Source organism: Anolis carolinensis, chromosome 4, assembly GCF_035594765.1.
Source record: "Anolis carolinensis isolate JA03-04 chromosome 4, rAnoCar3.1.pri, whole genome shotgun sequence".
Classification (NCBI taxonomy): Eukaryota; Metazoa; Chordata; class Lepidosauria; order Squamata; family Dactyloidae; genus Anolis; species Anolis carolinensis.
The window spans coordinates 212563835-212589076 of record NC_085844.1 but is presented as its reverse complement, the minus strand read 5'-3'; the positions used below and the strand labels follow the sequence as shown (position 1 = coordinate 212589076).

General features: G+C 40.1%; 1 protein-coding gene across 1 annotated transcript in view; it reads right to left on the bottom strand.

Annotated features, from left to right (window-relative positions):
• lgr6 (leucine rich repeat containing G protein-coupled receptor 6) overlaps positions 1–25242 on the bottom strand; it is a 168237-nt gene that overhangs the window by 36285 nt on the left and 106710 nt on the right. Inside the window, exons 5-6 of the mRNA XM_003220517.4 lie at positions 18048–18263; positions 5510–5581 (exon numbers count right to left, since the gene is read on the bottom strand). Of these exons, the coding sequence (XP_003220565.1) occupies positions 5510–5581; positions 18048–18263 (288 nt within the window). The remainder of the gene's footprint in view (positions 1–5509; positions 5582–18047; positions 18264–25242) is intronic.

The following is a 25242-nucleotide window of genomic DNA, read 5'->3' as shown; positions in this document are numbered from 1 at the left end:
CCTAGGAAATTGCATAACCAGACACTCACTACACACAAGCCTATCTTCCATTAATAAGGTATTCTTGAATGTAGTGAAGTTTAAATCTAATAAGAAAGGCAACGTGGCATATATTTAAGTCTCTCCTGCACCCCAATTCCATTTTATCATTTTAAATGAAGGCAAATGATAGTTTGCTACTACTGGTAAATTGAGTTGATGCATCACTGAAATAGGGTCAAAAGAAGATGGTGAGCTGCATAAAAGTTTCATATTCTAATTTATAAATGCAAAAATATGATTTACTACTACTGTTTAAATAGACACATCTTAAAAACCCACGTGCCACAAACTTTTAGGTTTAATATTTTTATAAAGATTGACTATGTTTGAAACACTATTTCAAAATATTTCAGTTTAAGATTCTGACATTTTGCTGATTTTTTCTTAGTGTAAAATTCATTTTGGTTTTAGCTTGAGTATGTCTTATATGCTATTATTTGCCAGGCTGAAAAACAGGTTTAATTTTAAATAAAAATGTCTGTAACACCCCCTCCCAATTTTTAGCGGAGCTTTAAGAAATGGGCTCCATAACCCAATTATACATATTTCAACCAAACCAATTTAATTCTATTATTGCTGATAGCACCTAACAAATTTCACAGCAAATATTACAACTTAAATGCACTGTCAGAGTGCATATTCTTTTCTTAATTCTGTCCTCCTGGAATTGTGTCTTCTCATCCCAGAGAGAAGGATGGATGTTCTTTTCTAACAACATCTAAGTCACATAGAAGAGCATGCCAATTTGTGACATACTGAGTTTCAGACATATTTGTGGTTGGAACATCCTTCAGAGGATACTGTCTCTCAGGCATCACCAGTCCATCTACCTTGGCCTTATCTGTCTGTCCCAGGAAGAATTAGCTGACCCCTATGGAAAGACCAGCAATGAAGAGAAGGCAGGAAGATGCCCTAGGAGTACAATATCTTGCTGGTGCTGATACATGGAAGGTCATATAACTATATGAAAGAGAGAATATTTTGAGCCGTGGTTGTTTGAATCCATGGATGCCAAAGCCATGGATATGTAGGACCAACTTGATTGGCTATTCTACCTACCTCCAAAAATAAACTTTGATTTTGCTGCACACTGAGCAGATGTGTAATCATATCCTGCCATTTCACAGATCCTCAGGCTCTTTCTAGCACTTGTTTGAGTTGTTAATAATTTTACATAAAAAACATTATTTTGCTGTTCTCCTCATGTGGCAGAGCTGATACATACGATAGAGGATTTAGTGGTCCTCTGCTTCTCTGTGTCAACACAGAAGTTTCCTAAGATGCTTCTTATGACTGGACAGGATAGAACAGGACACTGACTTTCCAAGACATGCATGCACACTGTTGTAGGTTACTATAGAGTGAATGGTTATCTGTATTTTTCCGCCGAACATAGCCAACAGGAAAGTTATGATTTTCCTATAAGAACAACAGCAGGTTGCATCTATTTTCCCCACTATGTTGACACTGTCACAAAACCACCCATATTTCGACAGAACCATAACAGTTGAAAAAAATAATGATGGGCAACGCAATCTGACATGCTTTCTTGTAATACAGATATCCATACATAAATTCTGATCACATTCATATATAGTGCAGATTGAACTGTGAAATCCAACTGAAACAGACCAGATCATGCCAATAGCTTATGTGATAGAAATACAGCTTATTGGATTTGATGCAATGCAGATAGACACAGCTAAAAGTCCCAACAACAAAAAATGCAAGATGTATTCTGGTTTCTAAGCTTCTTGAATTGCAGAGTATCAGTAAATGGCATATCATAATTCACACTGTCTGTCATAGTTAAACTATGAGTATAGCAGACAGGGAAATCTCTTCCTTTGTAATTCCTTCCAGTATTTTTATTAAGCACATTGTTTTCCTATTTTTCTCTTCTACGGCACTTTTCAAATCTCTTCCTTTCTTCTTTTGCACCAAGTGCACTCCCTCCACGACTAGCAGGCTTCTCCTCAGCATTCTACCCCATAAGCTTGGCACTTCCTTTTGGTTCATTCTTGTGACTATTCCTTTGTTGTTTGCACATCATTTCACATCATAATTTGAGCTGTGATTTAACATCAATTTCAACAGAAGCCTTGGCAGGGAGTTTCAAAAACATACTCATATCAATCAGCTTTCCAAAATAAAGCCTGGCTCTGTGACCACTGTGCCCTTGGGGTGGTGCAGTTTCTTCTTTGCATGCATTGTCTTCTATCCCTAGGTGAACTGGCTAGGCTCCTTAATGACTTCAAAAGGAAACATGCCAAACCACACAAAAGAAAATGAATGTGGAGGTTTCCTTCTTCCTGTTATCTCATAAGAGAGGAGATGACTTGGTGGCAAGATCAGAGATTGCTACAGGCGGAGATACCTTGCCAATTATTTAGGTTGCACAAGAGTAATGCCTTCTCGGAAAGAGACCTCAATGTAATCTGGCTAGAACTCAATTTTCACTCCACTGCTGTCATATTCCAGCATCTATTTTCTGCTGACTTGGTGGGGTACGTCTATATTAAAATGTATGGTACTTATTCCAACTAGGCAAAAAACAATGCAAAGCCTCTGTGAATCTTCTAATGCATAGGGAACAACCGTGCTCCAAGACAAGAAACAGATTTTTCCACTTCACATTCTCCCAATGTGTTGGACCACAACTCTCCAGCATGGTCATCCCTGGATGGGACAACAGGGTTTCTAGTCATCACATCTGGAAGATGCCCCATTGGGAGTCTTCTATACTATGGATTAGTAAATATACAGAGAAATTCATGGCAAATTTACCTATTTAGTCTACAATGCTTTTTTTCCAAATAAGTGCACGCAGGTTTTCTGCTTACAGGCATAAATATCTTCAATGGTCTATTATGATCTCTGACAAGAAAATCATTTTTCAACAGAAAATGTGAAATTTTGGCTCCTTGGATAGCATGACTATGAAGAAAAGTAATTAAGGATGCTCTTGGATAAGGCTTTTATTGAGGTAATAAAACAAGGCAATCGCTTTGCCTCTTTTGTGGAATTTTATCTGGAGTGAATCTCTTCCATATGTGACCCTCTGCTGTGATTTCCTCCTGCTTCATCCATGTTTTATCTTGTCAAACAATCCATTAAAAGAAGGAAAAAACTAACAGTTGTGTATTGTCCTTTGACTGACAGTGCTAGGATCTCTGTCAGGAAACAGACCATATGTAGCATAGAGGCTAAAATAATATTGCCAACATCTTCAGTGCATTCAACCTAACCATCTTTCTGATGCAGACCAATCTATGCAAAGATGGTAAAGTAAGCCATGTATCACTGCTGATTCCATGAGATCAGCTTCTGGAGAGTGACTTACTAGTTTTAAACTATCTTCTATAAGAGGACTTTTTGCCACCTAAAGGAACTGTACTGTGTGATATAAGTACTGTACTCCATGATCTTCTGAAATGTTGCAAAGCATCAAGCACACAACATCTGGATCCTGTCCACAATGTCTTTTTCACCATTTTCCTGCCATATAAAGCTGAAACCTCAACCAAAAGTTGGCTTTACTGTGAAAAATAAATGTGTCCCTAAATGGAGGCCCTGGATCTTGAGGAGGCTGAAGATCAGAGGTGGGACCTAGGACCATCTTTTAGCTCCTTTGCACCCTTGGTAGGCTATACTGAAAGGTCCTACAGTGATGTAGTTGTCATCCAAACCTGTGTTTATAAACCAAAAGGGGACCCTGCGATTCATTTGTGGCCACAAAAAGTGTTTTCATTTTCTTTTTTTAAATCTGGGACTTGGGGGCTCCCATTCCACCCTGCTTGACATGGTTTTGTCTACAAAGAAACATTGATCCTTCTTATTCTTAGGACAGAGGAACAACAGAAACTTTGGCAGAACTCTGTATCATTATCTCTGTGAATGACATTTTTATCCTAAGACAGACCCTTTCTACTGCTCTTTCCCCCTTTGCCATTCTTGTTCTTCAAACAGTTTTATTCTAAAATCTGTTTTACTGGGTAAATGGAAAGGTCTCTGGACAACTGGGGGCAAGAACCTCGCAGTTTGACATCTGGAATGTTGATTTATCTCCTTGTTTATTTCTCTTTTAATAGGCCATCAAATAAAAAGAAAGCAGTTTCCATCAAAATAGTTAGGTAATGTATTTTGTCTGTGTTTGGGGAAGCAGCATTTAACCTCTTGGAGGTTTGTGCAGCTCTAGCTTAGAACATCGTCTGGCTGATTCACACATTATCTTAGTGGAATCCAAGCTACTTCTTCAAAGTAAGTGGTCCTGCCCCACCTTGTTCTCATATAATATTTATAGACTAAGCAGATAGATAAGACAAATGACACTGCATCATCCTCTGGGGGCCATACAACTTTCATTTGCTTTCACGTATGGTCCCTCAGTTAAAGCAGAATGAAACAATATCACAATGTTTCATGGAGTAGGGTATGAATAAAGTCTCTGTCTTCTGGATTTGTTTAACATTTAATTCAAGTAAATCCTTAGTGCTTCTGGCATATAGGAAAATGACATAACATAAATGGGTACAGGGGAATGTAGAACTAGCATGATTTCGTTCATGCCAAAACTCAAATGTGCTTCCAGCACTTAAATGACTTTGGTGTCAGTGTTCAATCCTTCAGCCTGCTCAGTTTTTCCAGACAAATACAATTTGGTGTGAATGAGGGAACACAGTTCTTATGGGATGTTCTTTCCAAACTTCTAGTCAAACCTGTCTGAGGTGATATTATGAGAATATAAGCAGGGGCTCTCAGAAAAGTGAGCACCTTTTTGGAATGGTTGTGAGCAGCACCCAAGTGAGTAAGCCCTTGTTCATCCCAACACTTTTGAGTGCTGCTGCCTCTACCTCACCTCCTGCTTTGCTTCCTCTGTTTCCAATATGTAAAAGACCTCACAGCAGAAAGAAGTAAATACTACGAATTTGCCACTGGAGATTCCTATTCATACAGAAAGGAGGTGTAAGTGCCAGGCAGTGCTTTTTAAATGTTTTTGAGCTGACTTCTACGGTATAATACCTTCCTTGTATGATAAATAATGTGTTTCTTAGCTTTTGAGGCCTTCTTGTAAAGGGACAAATATCACGACTCAGCACTGGCATTAATTGTACCTTTCCAGAACTCATTCAAAGAGGCATGTGACACCTTGTTGCTCAGACATTGATCCCAGTTGGGTGAAGCTCTAGCCCCACAATCTCAGATGGCTACTGATTAGTCATCAGAATATATCAGAAGGCTTCTAGCTGGATACTAAAAGTGTCTTCTGCAATGCCTTTTCCCTCATCTTTCCATTGCATGTCCATAATTTTGTCCTCCATGTAACAATCCCATGTAAGTATGACAGTAGGGCTTTCTGTTTCACTGGAATTAAGTAGGAACTCAGACAGAATGAATGAACATTGCACAAATATTCCATACTTTCTTTGTGGATAATGAGCATCCAAAGAAAATGCAAGCAACTCACAATGTTTCCAGGCTGTGAAGTCCTTCAAAACCATGTATTCCCAGACTCTGGATTTGGTTGTTATGTAGATGTCTGAAGAGAGAAAAGAGAATCTTAAACTTTGAAAACCAGAGAATAAATTTTGCTATTTTATACTGTTTTAGGGTTCCATATTGTGATTAAGATGATATGTAAATGTAATAAATACATTTTTCATACATACAAGCTTTGAGGTCAAAGCTGCTGAGGACAATGATTATGTGGCATGTACAAAGAATACATTCAATGCTTCCATAAATATATTTTAAACCATGGCCTTTAAGTTGGAGGACTGTCATAATTACCTCTGGGAGTGAAGAATAAACTATAGTACTCCAGGAATATTGGACTGTTCTCTTGGACTATTGAATTGATACAGAACTTGCTGTTTCAAACAATATGCAGATACTCATCTCTCTTGCAATATCTCGTATAGCACAGCACATGAGGCACAGCGTTACAAAAGACGTCACACTGTGTATACTTCAGAATCCAATGTCACTGGCATGATAGGGAACTGCGGAAAGTCACAGCACAATGACATCATGTGTTCTGCTTTAGCAGATGTTACAGAGTAGGGAGAAGTAGGAAACAATAATAACGCCTGCCGATGGCACTACTGTTTTGTGCTTGTTTGCAATGATGCATAAAGTGACAGTTTCTACAAGTAACAGAGTATCCTTGGGTCGCTTCAGATACTCTCCAGGAGCAGGAAGACTGGAAACATGCATGACTCAGGGTGAAAAAAGATGCTGAAAAGAATATGTATTCCTCGTGATCAACCTGTTTTCCATCTGGAAATGGGTTTTTCCCAAAGATATGTACCTCAGCAACAAAACTTGCAAGTTAAATCTGTGGTTACTTTCCAATGATGATTCAAAACAAAATAGTCAATCTCCAGATTACAAAAAAAAAAAAAAGGTTCTGTAGGTTTGTTCTTAAGTTGAATTTGTATGTATGTTGGAACTAGTACATTTTTAAGTGTAACTCCAGCCATTTTTTTACATTTAATTTGGACAGTTTAGGGAAGGTTTAACACCTCTGTAATGGTCGTTTTCCTGTATGTGCCTTGAAATCTGTTCAGAAGATTTCGCCTCACTTTCTGTCCCTGAGAGGCCTGCCAAAGGCGACCGAGAATGGAAAGCTCACCTCAAATCCAAGTCCCACCACTTGCACTTGAAGAAACTGCGACAATAAAGCTCAGCTTCCCCCAAGGCCTCCCCGGACAATGGCCCAAAGTGGACAGAAGAGGAGGAGGAGACTGGGATCAGGCTTCAGGCCGGGGCATGGTACCGAGACAGCTTTGGTCGCCTTAGTCGATGGTCTACACCGGGAACTGTACAGGGGGAGTGTGTCCCTGCTGATTCTGCTGGACCTCTCAGCGGCCTTCGATACCATCGATCATGGTATCCTTCTGGGACGCCTTGCTGGGATGTGTCTCAGAGGTCCTGTTTTGCAGTGGCTCCAGTCCTTCCTGGAGGGTCGTTCCCAGATGGTGTCACTGGGGGACACCTGCTCAGCCCCACAACCATTGATTTGTGGGGTTCCGCAGGGTCGGTATTGTCCCCCATGTTGTTCAACATATACATGAAGCAGCTGGGAGAGATCATCCGGAGTTTCGTGGTCCGGTGTCATCTTTACGCAGATGATGTCCAGCTCTGTCACTTCTTCCCACCTGTCACTAAGGAGGCTGTCCAGGTCCTGAACCAGTGCTTGGCCACTGTGTCAGACTGGATGAGGGCCAACAAATTGAAATTGAATCCAGACAAGGCAGAGGTCCTCCTGGTCAGTCAGAGGGCCGAACAGGGTTACAGCCTGTGTTGGACGAGGTCGCACTCCCCCTGAAGACACAGGTTCACAGTCTGGGGGTTCTCCTGGACTCATCGCTGAGCCTGGAACCCCAGGTTTCAGTGGTGGCCAGGGGAGCATTTGCACAATTAAGACTTGTGCGGCAGCTGCGCCCGTACCTTGGGAAGTCTGACTTGCCCATGGTGATCCACGCTCTGATTTCATCCTGTTTGGACTACTGCAACGCTCTCTACGTGGGGTTGCCTTTGAAGATGGCTCAGAAGCTCCAATTAGTACAACGGGCAGCAGCCAGATTAATAACTGGGGTGGCTTATAGGGAGTGCACCACCCCCTGCTAAGCCAGCTCCACTGGCTGCCAATATGCTACTGAGCCCAATTCAAAGTGGTGATTTTGACCTATAAAGCTTTAAACGGTTCTGGCCCAATCTACTTGCCTGAACGTATCTCCTCCTATGAGCCAGGAAGATCCCTAAGGTCATCCGGTGAGGCCCTGCTCTCGGTCCCATCTGCCTCGCAAGCGTGGCTGGCGGGAACGACAGACAGGGCCTTTTTGGTGGTGGCTCCCCAGCTGTGGAACACCCTCCCCAGAGATATTCAACAAGCTCCAGCACTTTTGGGCTTCAGAAGAGCCCTAAAAACATGGCTATGTGCTCAGGCTTTTAATGAATAAAGACGACCTGGACTGATTTATGGCTAAAGCATGAGGATCTATGTGTAAGCCGCCCTGAGTCCCTTCAGGTGAGAAGGGTGGGATATAAATGTTAAAAAATATATAAAATAATATAAAATAAATAATATCAGTCTTCTTTTTGCCTAGAGTGCATGGGCTCTGGTTTCAGCAGTGTAGCAAATGTTCTGGGAGCAAATGTAGCTCTTGCAAAACACTCCTTGGAGGATGCCTGAGGTTATTAAACTAAGAAGCCAGTCTTGTGGGAGTGGCAGCATACATTAGGAGCTCTTTCACACTATACAGTTATACCACTTCCATGCCACTTTCCCATAGCCGAATCCTATGGAATCCCAGGAGTTAATGTTTCTTCAAACGTCTCGAATTCTCAGCTAGAGAGCTCTTTACCAAACTACAAATCCCAGAATTCTGGAGGCTGTAGGCATGGCAACTACTGTCGAACCAAAGGATTACAAATTGTGTAAATGTGAAAGGTCCCTATGCTGTTCGTGTTGTCACCTCATGAAACTATTTAGAGAAGTCACGAGACTACCATATTTTCACAGAGCTTAGGCAAACTAAAGGTGTTGGTCCAGACAAGATCTTTAGAAGTGGCTGGTTAGGTGCTGACAAAATTTGTGGAAGACCTTACAGCCAGTATATTCTTTGTGACAGAAATGAGACAAAGGCACATCTCTGTTCCATAAGAGGACACTAGTATGTTGTAATACCCATATAGTAACTAGAGTATAGGAGCCCCAGTGGCGAAGTGTGTTAAAGCACTGAGCTGCTGAACTTGCAGACCGAAAGGTCCCAGGTTCAAATCCTGGGAGCGGAGTGATCGCCTGCTGTTAGCTCCAGCTTCTGCCAACCTAGCAGTTCGAAAACATGCCAATGTGAGTAGATCAATAGGTACCGCTCCAGCAGGAAGGTAATGGCACTCCATGCAGTCATGCCGGCCACATGACCTTGGAGGTGTCTACAGACAACGCCGGCTCTTCGGCTTAGAAATGGAGATGAGCACCAACCCTTGGAGTCAGACATGACTGGACTTAACGTCAGGGGAAGCCTTTATCTTTACCTTATCTAGAGCAGCTACCAGCAGGTGAATAAGTGGCACCTAAATTATTTGTGTCATATGTGGGGGTGGGAGGGGGAAATCTCACTCCACCTGGTCTCAGTACAAAGGCCTTGGCAAGAGACTTAAAGTTCCACAGTAAAAGCAGCCTGGATTTATGGGGAAAAGAGTAAACACATGTTACATGAATATAAATCTGGGACGTTCCTGGATGTTTCTGATGAATTCTTAAATATGTTGTTCTTTTCCTTGTTCTTTCTGTACAGCTTTCACCTGCCCTTCCAAGGCAAGTAGGGGACAAAAAAAACCCCAGCTGTTTGGGAGAAAATCTGTATCCATTTTAACTTTCAATAGTGAGGAAGATCAATTTCATTGAAAATCTAAATCAGGAGATTATGGTATAAAACAGTTTTCATCACTGACGAGGGGAAAGCAACAGACTCCATATCCAGATGGTTTCCTCTCTCAAATTTTATGGGGCATTTCCAGATCAGACTGCCCTGACATCTCCCCAGGCCTTTACACAGAGATAACACCTGCAGTTTAAGTTTCTCTGAATGCTGAATCCCAGGCTTGGCAATCCAGAATTCAAATATATTATAACTACTGACATATAGCATGTTGCCATATGTGAAGACTATCAAAGATCTACACGTACGCAACGGAAGTAACTGTGATTCACCTTTTGTAGCTATGATTCATTACACATAAAGATGGCTCTGTTAAATCAAGGCAACAATGCATATAGCAGATACAACACTGAATGGAACACAGGTCGACCTATAAAACTCATCCATTCTGGGAGTTATTGCTAAATCCCAAAACCCTGCTCTGCAAGCTATTACTCTAGAGACCTCTCATACTATTCACCTTTCACTTTGTCCCCAGATGGAGAATTGTGGGGACAAACATTTGTTCATCATTACAGATCACTGCTGGCTGTTCCTTGACCTCAGAAATATTTAATTAGTGTTTATTATTCCTAGTCCCTAAAGACCTCACATCAATAAACCAGCATATCAAGAAACATTTAATTGGACTTCCTAACTGCTAGTCCCTAAAGACTACACATCAATAAACCAGCATATCAACCAAACAAGTGCATACATCATGGATATGTCTGCATGAGAGCTCTCTGCACACTCAATTTGGTGCTTCAGCACTTCACAGCAAATGAAGGACGTGTTAGCTGACAAATGGACCTTCTTGGCAACTTCTATATTCAGGTTTTTTTTTTCATTTAGTGAAGGATAGCCCATTTAGCCAACATGGTTGAAATAAAGTGGACCCTACCACAGCAGTTGACCCCCATTAAAACATTCACAGGACGCAGTCTTTGACTTAAAACTTTCAAAACCATATGGGGATGTTCTCTGAATTCGAAGCATATTTCATAATTGGCCGCCCTTCCCAAATTCCTACATACTATTGTTCACATGATTTTTTTGACTTATGACCACACTAAGGTGAATCTATTATGGGTGTTTTCTAGCACGATCTGTTCAAGGACGGTTTGCCTTTCCACTGAAGCTGAGAATGTATAACTTCCCCAAGGTCACCCAGTGGGTTTCCATAGTCAGGGGGATTTTAACTCTATTTTCCACTATATAATGCTGGCTCCCACTACACTTGCCAAACTCAAAATTCTCACTTTTTAAAAAATTATTTTGCCCATCTCACCATATTGATTTTTCATCTTATGTCATATAGTGTGAGTTTTCTACTTCTTAACTTTTTTTAGTATTGGGTTATGGTGTGCCTAGAACCATTATAAATGACAAAACAAGGAGTTCATGCATACATACATAATGCCCTAATTTGCTTTGAAAAATTCATGTCAACCTAAACCATATAAACAGAGCCCACATTCATCCAAAATGTTGGCTGTCTTTCTACTTTGGATGATTGTCGCTTATGTAAATTATTACATCATAATGAATTTTAGATGAAAGAAGACTTAGAGGGACAAGTGAATACAGCAGTATAACCAGGGGAGCCACTAGGTTTCCAGACTGGGAAACATTTAGATGGGAAATGTCAGAGTTACACCGTCACACAAACATAATCAGGATTTTATAGCTGTAGCCGAAAAACACAAAGGATTTGCTGTTTCTGGCTTAAATTTGGCCTGGAATGTTTTGTTCTGTTTGGAAATGAAGCAAACCATGAACATTCCTGTTTCCAAAGAAATGTTTTTATAAAATCCTAGACATGCCAGAAATTCTGGAACTCTTATGGAGAATGGAACCCAGTTTTTGCCATGAGCTCCCTAACAACATAAACAAAAGGAGTTTGAGTCATAGTCCAAACCGGGATGGTAAATATTTGAGGAAAGGAACTCCTCTCTCGTCCTTCCATCCTCTCATCCATGTTAAATACATTACTTTAACAAGTGGAATCACAGTTGTTCTAGCCCCTGCCAAACCCTGTTGTTCTTGTACAAATCAATTTCTCCTGGTAAGTAACAGATGGTTTGACTATTGTAGAGCAATGTTTTGACAAAATAAAGACATAGTTCTCTAACATTTCATATTATTCAAGTTTCTACAAAAATTAATGGTCATATTTCCTCTACTGAATTAGTGAGAAACAGGATGGAAGGGTTTTTGGGTTCTTTTGCAATATGTTTGTCATAAATGCCAGAAAAGAGGGCACATTGGAATTAGTCCAAAGGGAGAACATCTTTCAGAATATCTATGTCTTAATTTCTTCTGTAAAAATAAAATTCATTGTAGTGAAGGATGATGAAATGGAGTACAGAATGGAGAACTAACAGCTAGGGTTGTGCATTTGGGGTAGAACTTGAGCCATTTCATGTCCCGGCTTTCGTTGGGGGCCCCAATCCATTTTCTGGGAGCCTCCCAAAATTGGGAGGGCAGATATCTGTTTTTGGTTTGGGCCCCCAAAAATTACTTTTTATGGGATCATTATGGGGAGAGGGCTTCCCACCCAGGCTCTGAATATTTGTGAACGTTTTGTGAAACTTTTTGTTTTAACATAAGATTTAAGAAATCAGAGCACCATCATGAACAGAAGTCTATTTTAGCCTTTAGCTGTTCCTCTTGGGATTAAAATGGGAGGACTTTTTTTGCTTTGCTGTCTGTGCTTGGATTGTACAGTGTTTGGGATCTAAATAAAGGTTACAAATAAAGCCAGTCTGTTAAGAGTTTCCTCTCCTGTTACTGATTTCTGGAGCCAAATGAGTATCTTGTTTTAAGTAAATGCTTAAGTCAATCCTTAACCTGAGCTGGAAAAAGTTTTATTTCAGTTTAAAATACAGTTTCTTTGAACTGTGATCTTGACTTTCCCTCGTAAAACTCAAAGTCCAGGAATCTTCAGAAAGTTGAACTGATGTTCTGCCCTTTCCTTCTTGGAAAAGTTTCTAGGTGTTTCAATGCCTCTTGTTGAGCCTCCTGAACAATGAAGCTTTTCTTTTCTACTTCAGCAAGAATGTGTAAAATCTCAGTATCCAGAAAGCCCAAACTGTCAGACGTCACCAAAGGAGAGGGTCTGATTTCTTAAGTCCCCTTAACAGAATGCAGGTCTGCACAGGACATTTTCATGTTTGGAAAGTATCCCACATCCCACTTTTATAAACCTACACAAGGAATGGATGGGAACTGGTGTAGGGAATTCCTTGGTGGGGATGTAATTTATTAGCAGAAGCTGATGTCTCTAACTTGTTCCAGATTGGAGCTTGTATATTTTGATCTTAGCTTTTTCCACCATCAGCGGACAATCAGCCATGCAATTCCCACAGGCCCAAGGTGTGCGCAGCAGGAAAGCACATTGCTGCACCTGGGAAGGTCATGTCCTCAGCTATGAAACTGCTGATCAGGGGTATCCAGAAGTATTAATCAGGCTGTAAATGACATCTTCCCGAGTACCCCTTCACAGCTGTACTTTGGCCTCCTCCCAAAGGTGGTTATTTCAGTAACTCCCAAGTTAGAACATTACTTATGTTTATGGCAGTGACAAACCTTCCTTCTGCCTCCACATGTTTGCTTCTTAATGTACTCTCCTGCATAGGCGTCAGGGCCAAGGCAGACGTTGCCTTTAGTGCATAGTTAGCAACCATGTTTATGGTTTTGCTTTGTTTGCACTTGTTTTTACATTTGAAGGGAAGTGTACATATTAAGGGACCATCTGATAAGATTCTCTACGCAACAATTTCCAGAATTTACTTTGAAAGTCAATCTATACATTATATATTTTTTCTACAAGGACACTAAAAACAGTTATGTAGATTCTGCATCATATTGGCAATGGAACATCTAGACCAGGTATGGGCAAACTTCAGCTCTACAGGTGTTTTGGACTTCAACTCCCACAATTCCTAACAGCCTACTGGCTGGGAATTGGAGTCCAAAACACCTGGAGGGCCAAAGTTTGCTCATGTCTGATCTAGAAGCTCATGTGAACTGCTTAAATGTATGGAAAATGTCTAGAGAAATTCAGCACATTAATAACTATATTTGATATTAGTATAAACATTCTCATTGTGATATGTGAACAGCTACATGATACATCGATGTGACAGAGTAAGTGTGAATTAGTAGCTGTAAGAAGTTCATTCCAGTGCATCCCATGTGGTATATCTAATGTATAGAGAAGATAGACAACATGGTATCCTCAGATGATTTATCATCGGGCATGTTGGCTGGCAAGGATGGAACATATGTGCAAAACATCTAGAGGACGTTAGGTTGTCTAGCTGTAAAACATCCCCAAATCAGAAACAGAATGTTCAATGGGCTAGACATGAGAAGCTTTATGGCTTTTCTTCCTTTGAATAAAAATTCTCTCCAAGAAGCCTAGAAGTAAATGTGGAAATTTTTCTGGAAGAAGAGAACTCTCATACAGAACACCCAAGCCTGTAATCTTAAATTCATGCAAATATAACTTTATGCTGCCTCCTACTGTCTACAGCAAGGCAAGGAAGTAAGTAGCCCTCCTACTACTGATAGACTAGCCAGAACAGCTTGTGTTGAAAGATGATGAGATCCAGAACATCCACAAAGTCACTTGGGACATTTTCATTTCACCATTGTGAGAGTATCCTGGGATCGGGGGCAGGGGGATATCACAGCCTGCCTCTCTAAGATGAATACAACAGCACCAAACAAGAAGAATGGACAAGAAGTGTATGAAATATGTTGTTTCTTTCTCTAAACAATTTTTCACCGGAATTTTAAAAAAGTAATGATTTTTAACTGAAGTAATTGCATTCTTCCACCCTGATATCAGACTAGGCTAGTACTTAGAGAGTGTGACCAGGCAATACCAATGTAATCTTTGATATTAGTCTAATACAATGCAAAGCAGTTTATTATTTACTTGTTATAGAAGAATTACATATATTGGTTAATGTAAAGATTATGGATTAGACCTAGATGTCATTATTTCAATCGGACGACCGATATTAGTAGAGCAAGCTATTCTTGACTATCTCAAGGTCTATCAATTCAATTGCCTGAATCCAATGAGTTGCTGCTTCCAACTAGAGAAGACTGAGAAGGGATTTACATGAATGTCGATATCATTCAATGATTTTTGCAATAGGTCTATGTTGCTTAAGTCCAGCAGGCAAATAGATTTACTCTAGGCATGATTAAATCTGGATAGGTCTACTAGTTTTCCATATACTCTCTTGCCAATAAAGAGTAAGAAACAAGATGATACGCTAACCAAATTTTGCTCACAACTCATATAAGATACAAATAATAGACAGTCTAACTGTTCAAAATAGCTTAATAACAAATAAAGGAATTGAAAACAGTTCCCAAAACTATACATAAATGAAATGAACTGAAATAATCTTTTGATTGAGGAGAAAATACTTGTGAAGCAAGTAGCCCTCCCGCTACTGACAGACTAGAATGGAGTTGTGCAACTGAAGGAGAGCTACAGGCCAGTTATGGGGTACACAGACGTTACTTCAATTGGGATGGTTTAATCTAATTACGAAGGCTCAATCCCGACGCTGCCACCAATTGCGCTGGTGCTAAAGCCAATTGGGAAGACTCAAGCCAATTGTAATGGCGTCAAAGCAAATTGTAAATGCTGTTTCCACTGCTGAGGGGATTTTTGAATCTTTTAATCCCTCTAGATTATATATATATCACCTTTATATGAAGGGAAGGATTACAGGGGGTGATCTTTATTTCAAGATCCCAGCCTTTGTCTCTGTAGTTAGGGATTTCTGTGTTGTTGTTCCCTTTCTGAGGTAACTGTGACTATTACTCTTTCCCAATTAGGTGATTTATTAAGGTAACTGCCACCAACGTGAGGCTTTTGAATTATCACCGATGAAATTTGGCTCCACAGACGCAGATGAGATGTAATGAATCAGTTGTTAGCAAAGAACAACAAGTTTATTGCGTACAAAGCTTATGGTTGCAGGTTGATTGATTTACTTATGGAACTTTAGATAAACAAGTGGTTTAATAACTTATAACCACCACACCAGTAGTCTCTGGTGTAATTCCACTCTCACTCTCCTACTGATGATATAAATTGTAGTGAACTCTAACCTCAGCTGAGCTCCTTAGTGAACAATGTCCCAACTACAATAAAAGCCTTTAATTTGATCTACTACCGATCAAATTCCTGATCACTAGTCCTTCCCAACTAGAGATCTTGACTAGGCTCCCTTTAGTCTGCCTTAACTAAAGATTTTGGCCAGGCCTGTCTCCTCAGCCCTTCTTGACTGAAAAGCCTCCCGCCACGCACTCCCTGGCTTCTTTTTTTTTAACTCCCACTTTTTCCTTTTCTTGGCTCCTCCCACTTCTCCCTCTGGTGAGCTAGCCAGCTCCGTCTCCTTGGTAACAGCACTACTGTGGATTGAAACAAGATGGCTTCTGTTTCAGCTACTGTGTCAACTAAACACAAATACATACTCTAACAGTTAAAATTAAACATAATAACTATGACTTCTCCACATGGGGTACTTGCCTGTAGTTCTCCTTCATGGGCTCTCCTGTAGCTCTCCTGCATTATATCTGCATGGACCAGTGAAAGCATCTGGCTCCCAGGTTAGTGGTATGGTAAACACACTTCACATTTGAGTCTGAACTTTAAGAAAACAAAACCTATTTTGGAGACAGGGTTTCAGCACCTTGGACAGCTCATTTAAAGTTCAGATTTAAATCCAAAGTGGATAGACCATTTCACTCACATTGAAGTGCCCAGCTATCATTTGACATTGACCCCATTTTATCCTAGCATAAAGAGTATTGTGTAGCAGAAACGGGGACGATCTTGTCTGAGACTTCAGAACCTTAGACCCCAAGTTGTGAAATCCCCTTCTATGAAAGTTCACTTGGCCCCCTCCATCCTGCGTTTCCATCATCAAATAAATACCTTTGGAGTTTGGTTTTTATCTCATTGCAGCAGATGAGGTTTTTAACTTGTGCATGTGTGTTATGTCTATATTTTATTATGCTTCAAATGTGCTTCAGATTGTTTTAACTTATCTTTTAAAAATAGAATTGAGGTTAATTGTCTTAAGCAGGGAGGGGGCTAACTGAACTTGAGGCTGAGAAAATGTGACTTACCCACAGTTGGTTTCCATGGCTGAGTGGGGATTCAAATCCTGGCCTTCAGAATCATAGCCCCATGCTCAACCCACTGCCTCATGCTGTACCTATTACATAATGCTCTCATTTTTGGCACTAATTGGAGTAGAATGAATAGCTGTGGGTGACTCCAAGCATCCCCAAACAGCTTTGTACAATTCACTTTATAAGAGCTTGTAAAACAATAAAAATAGACTTTCCTAGGTGTTTCTTTTAAACGATTGTCCAGGCAGTTAAACCCAATCCATAAACACTTTTGGAAATGCTCTTTTTCTCATTAGTCTTGTGTAAGTGTTGTATTCTTAGCACTAAACACTTGCTGTGTTTTTACTTAAAATTAGTTTTCCACTGATGTTTTTATAGCCTAGCCACAAAGCATGTGTCTTTCCAAAGTGGGAATAGCTGCTTCAACTCTGTATCTAGTAATGATGGCAATAGTTTGGGGACAGTTAGTAATTACATATAAACTTGCTAATCAGCACCAAATAATATATAGCCATCTCCTTTCCCAGACATAAGCTTCTATTTAGAAGAATAGGAAACCAATAAACCACTGGTTAATGCAAGATATGCCATTTACTAAGCTGTCAGCCATATAGCTACTGATTGGAAAATGTTTACTCTGTTTTATCCGTGAAATAAACGTGATGAATTTGACAAGGCATGATGGTTGGAAATAAAAACCTTTACTTAATTTATTCTGTGCAATGAAGAAGAATCTTTACATTTGAACTAATCCATGAAAAATAAGCTAGAAGCTCCAGGAATTTGGAAGATCTTGAGGTTACTAGAAATCTTTGCTATATACAAACATCACACAATGTAAAGCAAAGTTTAAGATGTAAAGCAATTCCCAATTGTATGCATGCATTGCTTTTGTTGTGTACCACAAGTTATGTGGTTTTCTTGGCAAGACTTTTTTACCTTTGCCTTCCTCTGAAGCTCAGCCAGGAAACCCATTGGGTGACCTTGGACAAGTCATGGTCTCTCAGACTTAGAGGAAGGCAATGTCAAAGCTCTTCTGAACAAAACATTTCATGAAAACCCTGTAACAGGTTTGCAGTAGGCTCATCATATGTTGGAATCAATTTGAAGGCATGCAACTACAACTAATATGCCTTGCCTCATCTCCTAACAGCACAGCTGAATTCAAAGGAGCTTCCTCAGAGATAAATGAGCACTGGATTGCATCAAAAACTTCAAAAAGCATGGTTTCACAAACTTTACAGACTCGTAACTGGAAAAAGCAAGGCTTCCATTTCAAGACATTTCCCACAGAGAACATTCATCCCATAACCACTCTACTATGTCCAATCAGGAGATTATGAGAAGAGTTTTCCAAAAGGGCTTTTTGAAACAGTAAAGGGAAAGGTAAGTTAAAACACTTACAGAACCACAAGACTCGTAAGGTTCTCAAAGGCGTAGTCAGGAATGTGCCAGATTTTGTTGAGTGCCAAGGTCATGGCCTGTAGAGCTGGCAGGTTATTAAGTGCTTTGATAGGGATCTCGGTCAGGGAATTATCATCCAGCCAAAGGTGACGTAAGGAGGGAAGCCCCTCAAAGCTCTTCTCTGGTACCACAGAAATCAAGTTGGCATCCAGGCGCCTACAGAAAAGAAACAAGGAGCAAATCAGATATAAATCAGCATTCCCTTCTGCTTATAATGCAGGAAGTGTTCTGCCAATTATACCACTTATTGACTAAAAACGTAGCAACTTGCCACAGCAGCAAAGCACTGTACAGAGCCATGGGAAACAGGACAGAGGGATCCCAAATTACTGACAGTTATCCCTTGGAGGAATATTGCTTGCTTTGATATAAAAAGTTGGGGAGAAGTCTTCTACTTCAGGGAAGCTATGGAATTAAAATGGCTTTGTTGATACTTTTCTGTCTCCTGTACAAGTTGTGCTAACACACTAGCAAGCTTGTTTTGATGGTTCTATGCATGACTCCAGCTCATTGCTGCTGGAAGGTAATGCATATATCTTTTAGGGCAAGGTTTGGCAACAGTGGCCTCCAAACCACTGGCTAGTCTCGTCCAAGGTGATGAGAATTGCAGTCCAATGACATCTGGAAGGTAATTGTTGACCATTTCTGTTTTGTGGAAATTCTCCATCAGTTCCAACAGAACTCAAATGAAGACAAAAACATTTTAGTAAAAGAATTATTAATCACCTTGGTCCAATATTCAGACATGATTGGCTGATCTCCTTCTCTGTTTGCCAACCATTTGGCCCACAATTATAGTACACAAGAGTAGTGCAGCTAGGATATTTCAGTACCAGATTGGAAATCCTTAAATAGAGAGGACTTTGAGAAATCTGAAAAAAGCAACTATTTTCTAGAAATGTGGGAAATACTCATCTCTTCCACCCAGCTATTCCATCATAAGCCCTGCCTACTAGGGTAAAAAAGTAGGGATCGTATTTTAGATAATGTCATTGGTTTACACAACTTGGTCGATCTTTTCCCTGTAACTTCCAAAGAACAATTGGTGACTAAGGCCTTATGTTTGCAGAACAGCAATAGACAGTATAGATATGCCCCAGTAAACAAAATAAGTGTGTTTGTGAATATAATGTCTAAAAGAGCATTTAGTAACAGAGGCAGGAACAGTTCAACATTTTAGCAAATCATTATTCAAAACTAACATATACACATACAGTATAAAAGGAAGCAACCACATTAGGTAGCCTTGCATAAGTCAGCAAAAACATTTTCAATTTTCTAGAGACCACTTGAAAACTGGTCTCTAGAAAATTATCGCTTACAGAGGTAATTTCCCCCTTTCACCAGTATCCATATTTCTCATGATTTCCATTTTTGTGGCCAGATCCATGTTTAAACACACTGACAAGTCACTGATAAGGCAGGCTTATCTATTCTTCCCTTTTCACTCTTCAAGTATATTTGGTAAGGGATTTGTGAAGCAAGTACTATTCAATTTGCCTGTTGTAAGCAAAAACACACAATAGTTTGTAGGATCAATGAGACAATCATCTCCCCACACCTCAATTTTTATTGGGTTGTTTCTAGCAGAAGGTTGCTGCAAACTGATATTGTACATCTGTAACCATCATTCCAATGCCAATACAGTACTTCCAACATTTCCAGACAGCCCAAAGACTGGGGGGGGGGGGGGATAGTTTCTAAAAAATAGAAAAAGGGGCTTCTTTGTCAAAGGCTTAGATAACTGAAATATACGTATAAATTGTGGGGTGTTTTTTTAAAGAATAGGCAGAAACAAAGTAAAACAAATAGATTTGGCGTAGAATCTATGGACATTTGTGTAAAACATAAAAATGATGGAAAGAGCAAAGAACAGTCCCACGGCAGTTTATGGACTAGCAAGTTTTAAAACTCTTGGTCATTTTTGCTGCAACAGATTAGCACTGCTGCCCCTTTGGAAATTGTTACTCAGAGTAATGACTTGATAGAATTGTTTAAGAGCTGAAGAATTCAAAGTAAAGAACAGACTTGTAGTGAATGAACTGAGTTTCATTCCAGTCTCTGCTATTTCTATTGTATTATCTGAGTGATTCAGAAGCAGTAGTTTTTTTTGAGGGGTGGGGGATATCCTCTGTTTGCAAAGGGAATAGCCTCTGCCTGTATAATGAAACATGTAATTCTGGGTTTTACTTGTACAGGGCATTCTTAAAGGTAGATAGTTATTTCTTCATCCTAGCATATGAATATTATTTATAAGAAATCATGTGCAGAATCCCACAATCACAACCATAATGCAAATATGACTGCAACATGTATCATCATGTATAGTACTTCTTTTTGTACATTGGAGTAACATAACAAAACATAGATCCTCTTTATCTGGCTCAGTGCTCTCAGCTGTGGCTAAATGGAAGAAAGGTGCAGAATTCCAAACTTCTTTGTTACGAAAGTTACTTTCACAACATTCCTTGCAGACATTGTTTTTCTCTTTCTGGATTTATTCCTTTTCCTCACAACTATATTTTGAGATGGAAATAATTTTGTGGCTCTTGCAGATTTGCCCTGGTTCCATTAAAATATAGTAAAAACAAGGTGGAATGACTTGATCCAGGACATATTACCTTAGCAAAAAACGAATTAAGGAAAATTCTGCTAAGGAAACAAGCCTATGAGGATGTCAATGGAAACATTTTCCACCTGAGCTTGCCATTATGCTGAGTTTGGAAAAGTCTCTTTTTGGGATTCTAACATCTGTCTATTGGGTCTGTGCCATATCCTTAAATGGTGTACTAACCAAAAAGAATAGCAACATGTCTGAGTCTTTAAGCCATTCTTCAATGTCTGAAGTAATCCAAGGCACAACCAGTTATCCTGAGGTTTTAAAATGATCTTGAAGACTCAAAGGGCTCTTTTACTTTTATTCTCGCAGAGCATTTTTGCTACATATTGAACTTCCCACAAGAAACTTTGAACTTGTGGAAATAGATGGAAAAAGTCAGCAAAGCAGAGGAAGCAGTCAAGGATGGCTTAGGGCTCCAAGTATTTTTTTAGATAAGTTTAGCTGCAATCAAGCAATAATTTCACCAAAGCATTTTTTGTTTTGTTTTTTGTTTACTCCAAGTCACAGTACCATTTTTACTGTTGCTTGTACTGGCATGCACTTCAATGATCACTACCTTCAGTACTTTCAAGATCACCAGCCTAGAGATGTCTAGTAATTCACTGCTTTTTCTTGAGTGAATGGCTGACTTCAACTTCCCAGTCTTTTGGGTTCCAAAATGGCACCCAGGTTCTCTATCACACATTTCTTGGCTTCCATTACAGGATAGCCAGAGCAAGGCAAGATGGTGATGCAAAGGTTGTGTCTTGCCCATGCAAATGGTACTGTTCCATTATCCAGGCAGAAGCCACAATGGGTCACTAGAGAGAGAAGGATAGTCCATTTCGGGGGGGGGGGGGGGTTGAAGGAGGAAAACGATTTCCCCCATTAATGTTGGTTATTCTCTCCCCGCTTCCCATATAATAAACAAGAACTGTTTCCATGACGGGGACAGGGAATAACAGGAAAACAGGGGGAAATTGTTTTCCTCCTTCAACCCCCCCACCACCTCTGTAAAGTGGACTACCTTCTCTCTCTAGTGGCCTCTTGTGGCCTCCGCCTGGATAATGGAACAGTACCTTGAAAACTTAGAAGGCAGATGGCACCAACCCCAGGCACCATGCAGAAAGACAGCACTGACTGCTTCACTGCCTTCTCTGCAGTTTCTCAGGCAAAGCCACAATGATGACTTGAGCGTCTTAGCTCTGAAAGAAATAAGTGAGAAGTTTCTAGACACACTTTATGCCTGGGGGCAACCTGCAGAGTCAAGCCTGTAGCTTACAGATGCAAAGGAACTGTTGCTGTTTCAGAGCAAGCCCGGTTTTTGTATGCCTACCAGCATGCTGCTGAACTTGTTTATTTGTAAACAGGTTGAACAAACCTCCCCGACTTCTGTCATTAAGCTGAAAAGCGATCCTGAAAAAAACATCCTGCTTTAGAATCGTCACCACAAAGGGAAGTGGAACATTAAAACACTGGCAGACTAAAATGAATTGAAACATTGTCTCCAGGACTAGAATCGTCTTAGTGTCTGTGCTTGCTTGCTGAAGTAAAGTTGGATTCTCCTTAAAAAAAGAAGAGTTGAAGCTGTCTAAATGTGATGGCTCCCAAATGCGACTCTTCTTGAGGAAGCAAGGGCAGAAACTCCTTGGCACCAAGAAGCTGCTAATTATGTCAATTAAGCAAAACAAAAAAGCAACCACACGACTCTCCTCTTTCTGCACTGTGTGATTATGACTTCTTAAGCACTTTCTATTATGGTTTATACCTGGGATAATTGGGCAGATTAGGAGACACAGTGGGCCAGTGCCAGCTTGCTCTATTTCTCCTAGCTGTTTAAATTTTTGTTTCTACTATGTGTCTCAAACTATACTATAGTTAATGGGTTAGTTTTCATCACAAGCAATAACCCTAGAGTGGGATATGAAAGTTACATGAAGGAACAGAGAAGAGACTCTGGTCTGCTTAAAACAGGGTAGTACTTTAAAGTGTGCACTGTGGAAAAGAGACTGAGCAAGCCTTAGGCCCATGCACACATCTTCCAGTTCAGACACAGAATCAGGGAGTTGGAAGAGACCACATGGACCATTCAGTCCAACCCCCTACTATACATCCAGTCTCTGTCTTAAAACCTTTTAAAAAACGATTTTCCACCAATTCTAAAGCAGTGTTAAATGGTTCTAACAATGGGGAATTTTGTCCTAATATTCAGACGGAATCGCTTTCCAGTAGTTGGAATCTATAACTCTATGCCCTAGTAGCAGAAAACAAGACTGCTCCATCTTCAACATGATATCCTTTCAAATATTTAAACATTGCTCTCATGTGACCTCTTAACTTTCTCTTCTCCAGGCTAAAGATACTTAAGTTCCCAAAGCTGCTCCTCTAGTGCATGGCTTTTGGGCTTCTGATCATTTTGGTCACCCTTTTCTGGAATTGTTCCAGGAGGAGTTTGGAAGCTTTTGCTTATCTTTTACTGTCTTAAACAAACCTAGATAAACTGTGGTTAACTTTAACTATACACGCGAACACACACACAAACAAAATCAACCAAACTAAAATCACATTACATCAGGATCTCAGGCAGCAGGATGTATACCAGTACATAGCAAATGAACTAGACATGCTCATCATAGATCTGACCTATCCAGTCCAATTCCCAACTACAAAGTTCATAAGTCATGTGGACACAGAGTGAGCCAGCCCATTGAGGTCACATGGGGGGGGGCATGTGTGCAAATCTCCTTAGCAGAAGCATGTGAAAAACAGAAACTAGCCACAACTCACCAAAAAAAACCCCTGAATCTCTTTTTGCTAAAATGATGACAGATTTTCAGAAGGCTACTGGATATAATGTCTATATTGGGAAACCCAAGGAACCATGAGAAATCGTAGGAGCATGTGTGAGCATGTGAAATGAATCTGAAATCTTCTAAAAGTGCTGAGAACCTCCTGAAGGAAGGAGAACATTCTGAAAGACTGAAAATCCTCCTTTTTTGTGGGAAACAATTTTAAATTTTAATTTGTACCATATAGAGGCTTTCAGTAATTATCACTATAACAAGCTGGAGCCACAGATTTCCAAACTGGAATCAAACATGCCCAGTTTTAAATGTGTTCTTCATGGTTGGGATTAGAGCTGTTGTGGATAATCTCTCTCTTACACAGAATCCTAGTTTGGAAGACAAAAGGGTACAAAAGGTCTTTATACTTTCCCAATTCAAGTTCTTAAGATATCTTCACTGATCCTTTTGATATAATTGCTTCTGAAGCCAAAACTAAACAAATCAACCAGATCTGGAGGAAGATAGGTAAGATGCACTATGTCTAGATTTGGAAGTCGAAGACTCTGTTCTTTGAAATAATTATGTGAAGTTGCTTTCTGATGAAACCTCTGAGATTAGCTCTAAATCTGCTTTCTTGACAGTAAATCCTGCTGATATTACTAAACTGTTGATCTTACAATGTTCACTGACCATTCAAATAGATTTGGTCTTGTGTGTCTTTTTCTGATTTTTCTTCTATCAGAACTACTGTCTGACTCTTTTAAGTCATGACAAGTTCACCAGGCATAGGATAGGACTGCCGATTCCATATATGCTCTTCAAAAGATTTTGGTTTCAATTCATTTAGAATGTATTCCTAGATTAAGGTAAAGGTTTTCCCCTAACGTTAAGTCCAGTCATGTCTGACTCTGGGGGTTGGTGCTCATCTCCATTTCTAAGCCGAAGAGCCGGCGTTGTCCGTAGACACCTCCAAGGTCATGTGGCCGGCATGACTGCATGGAGTGCCGTTACCTTCCCTCCGGAGCAGTACCTATTGATCTACTCACATTGGCATGTTTTCGAACTGCTAGGTTGGCAGGAGCTGGAGCTAACAGCGGCCGCTAACGCCACTCCCGGGGTTTGAACCTGGGACCTACAGTGATTATATTTACGATGGCAAGGCTCACTTTCCCATGGTATCAATATGTTTCACTTGTACATATGAAAAGATTCTACAAAGACAGCTGGAATCACTGGTCTACTCCAATGTATTTAATTTAATGAGTTTAATACAGTTTAAATCTGGGGAATCCACTGAACTCCTTTAATGGGAAAATCTAAGGGTCATTCAATGACATTTGCTTGTGGATTGTTTTAAAGAAACATATAATATGGTAATATGGCAACAAAGTCACACTTCTACCAGTGCAAAAAATATAGTCAGACAACGATCATAGTCCTACATATGACCACAATTCTACACAACTATTTATGTGGGGCTGTTCCTCTGCTCCCCATTCATGATAGTTCCTCAATGCCTGTTTGACCCTCATAGCCATTTACTGTGTATCTATATGTGAAGCTGCCTTGTGCAATGGAAGAGGCATTGCTCAAGAAAGTAATGAACATCTCCTTGAACACTGAGTTCAAAGCACACATGCTCAGATAAACCTAGATCAGGCATGTGCAAACGTCAGCCCTCCAGGTGTTTTAGTCTTCAACTCCCACAATTCCTACCAGCTGTTAGGAATTGTGGGAATTGAAGTCCAAA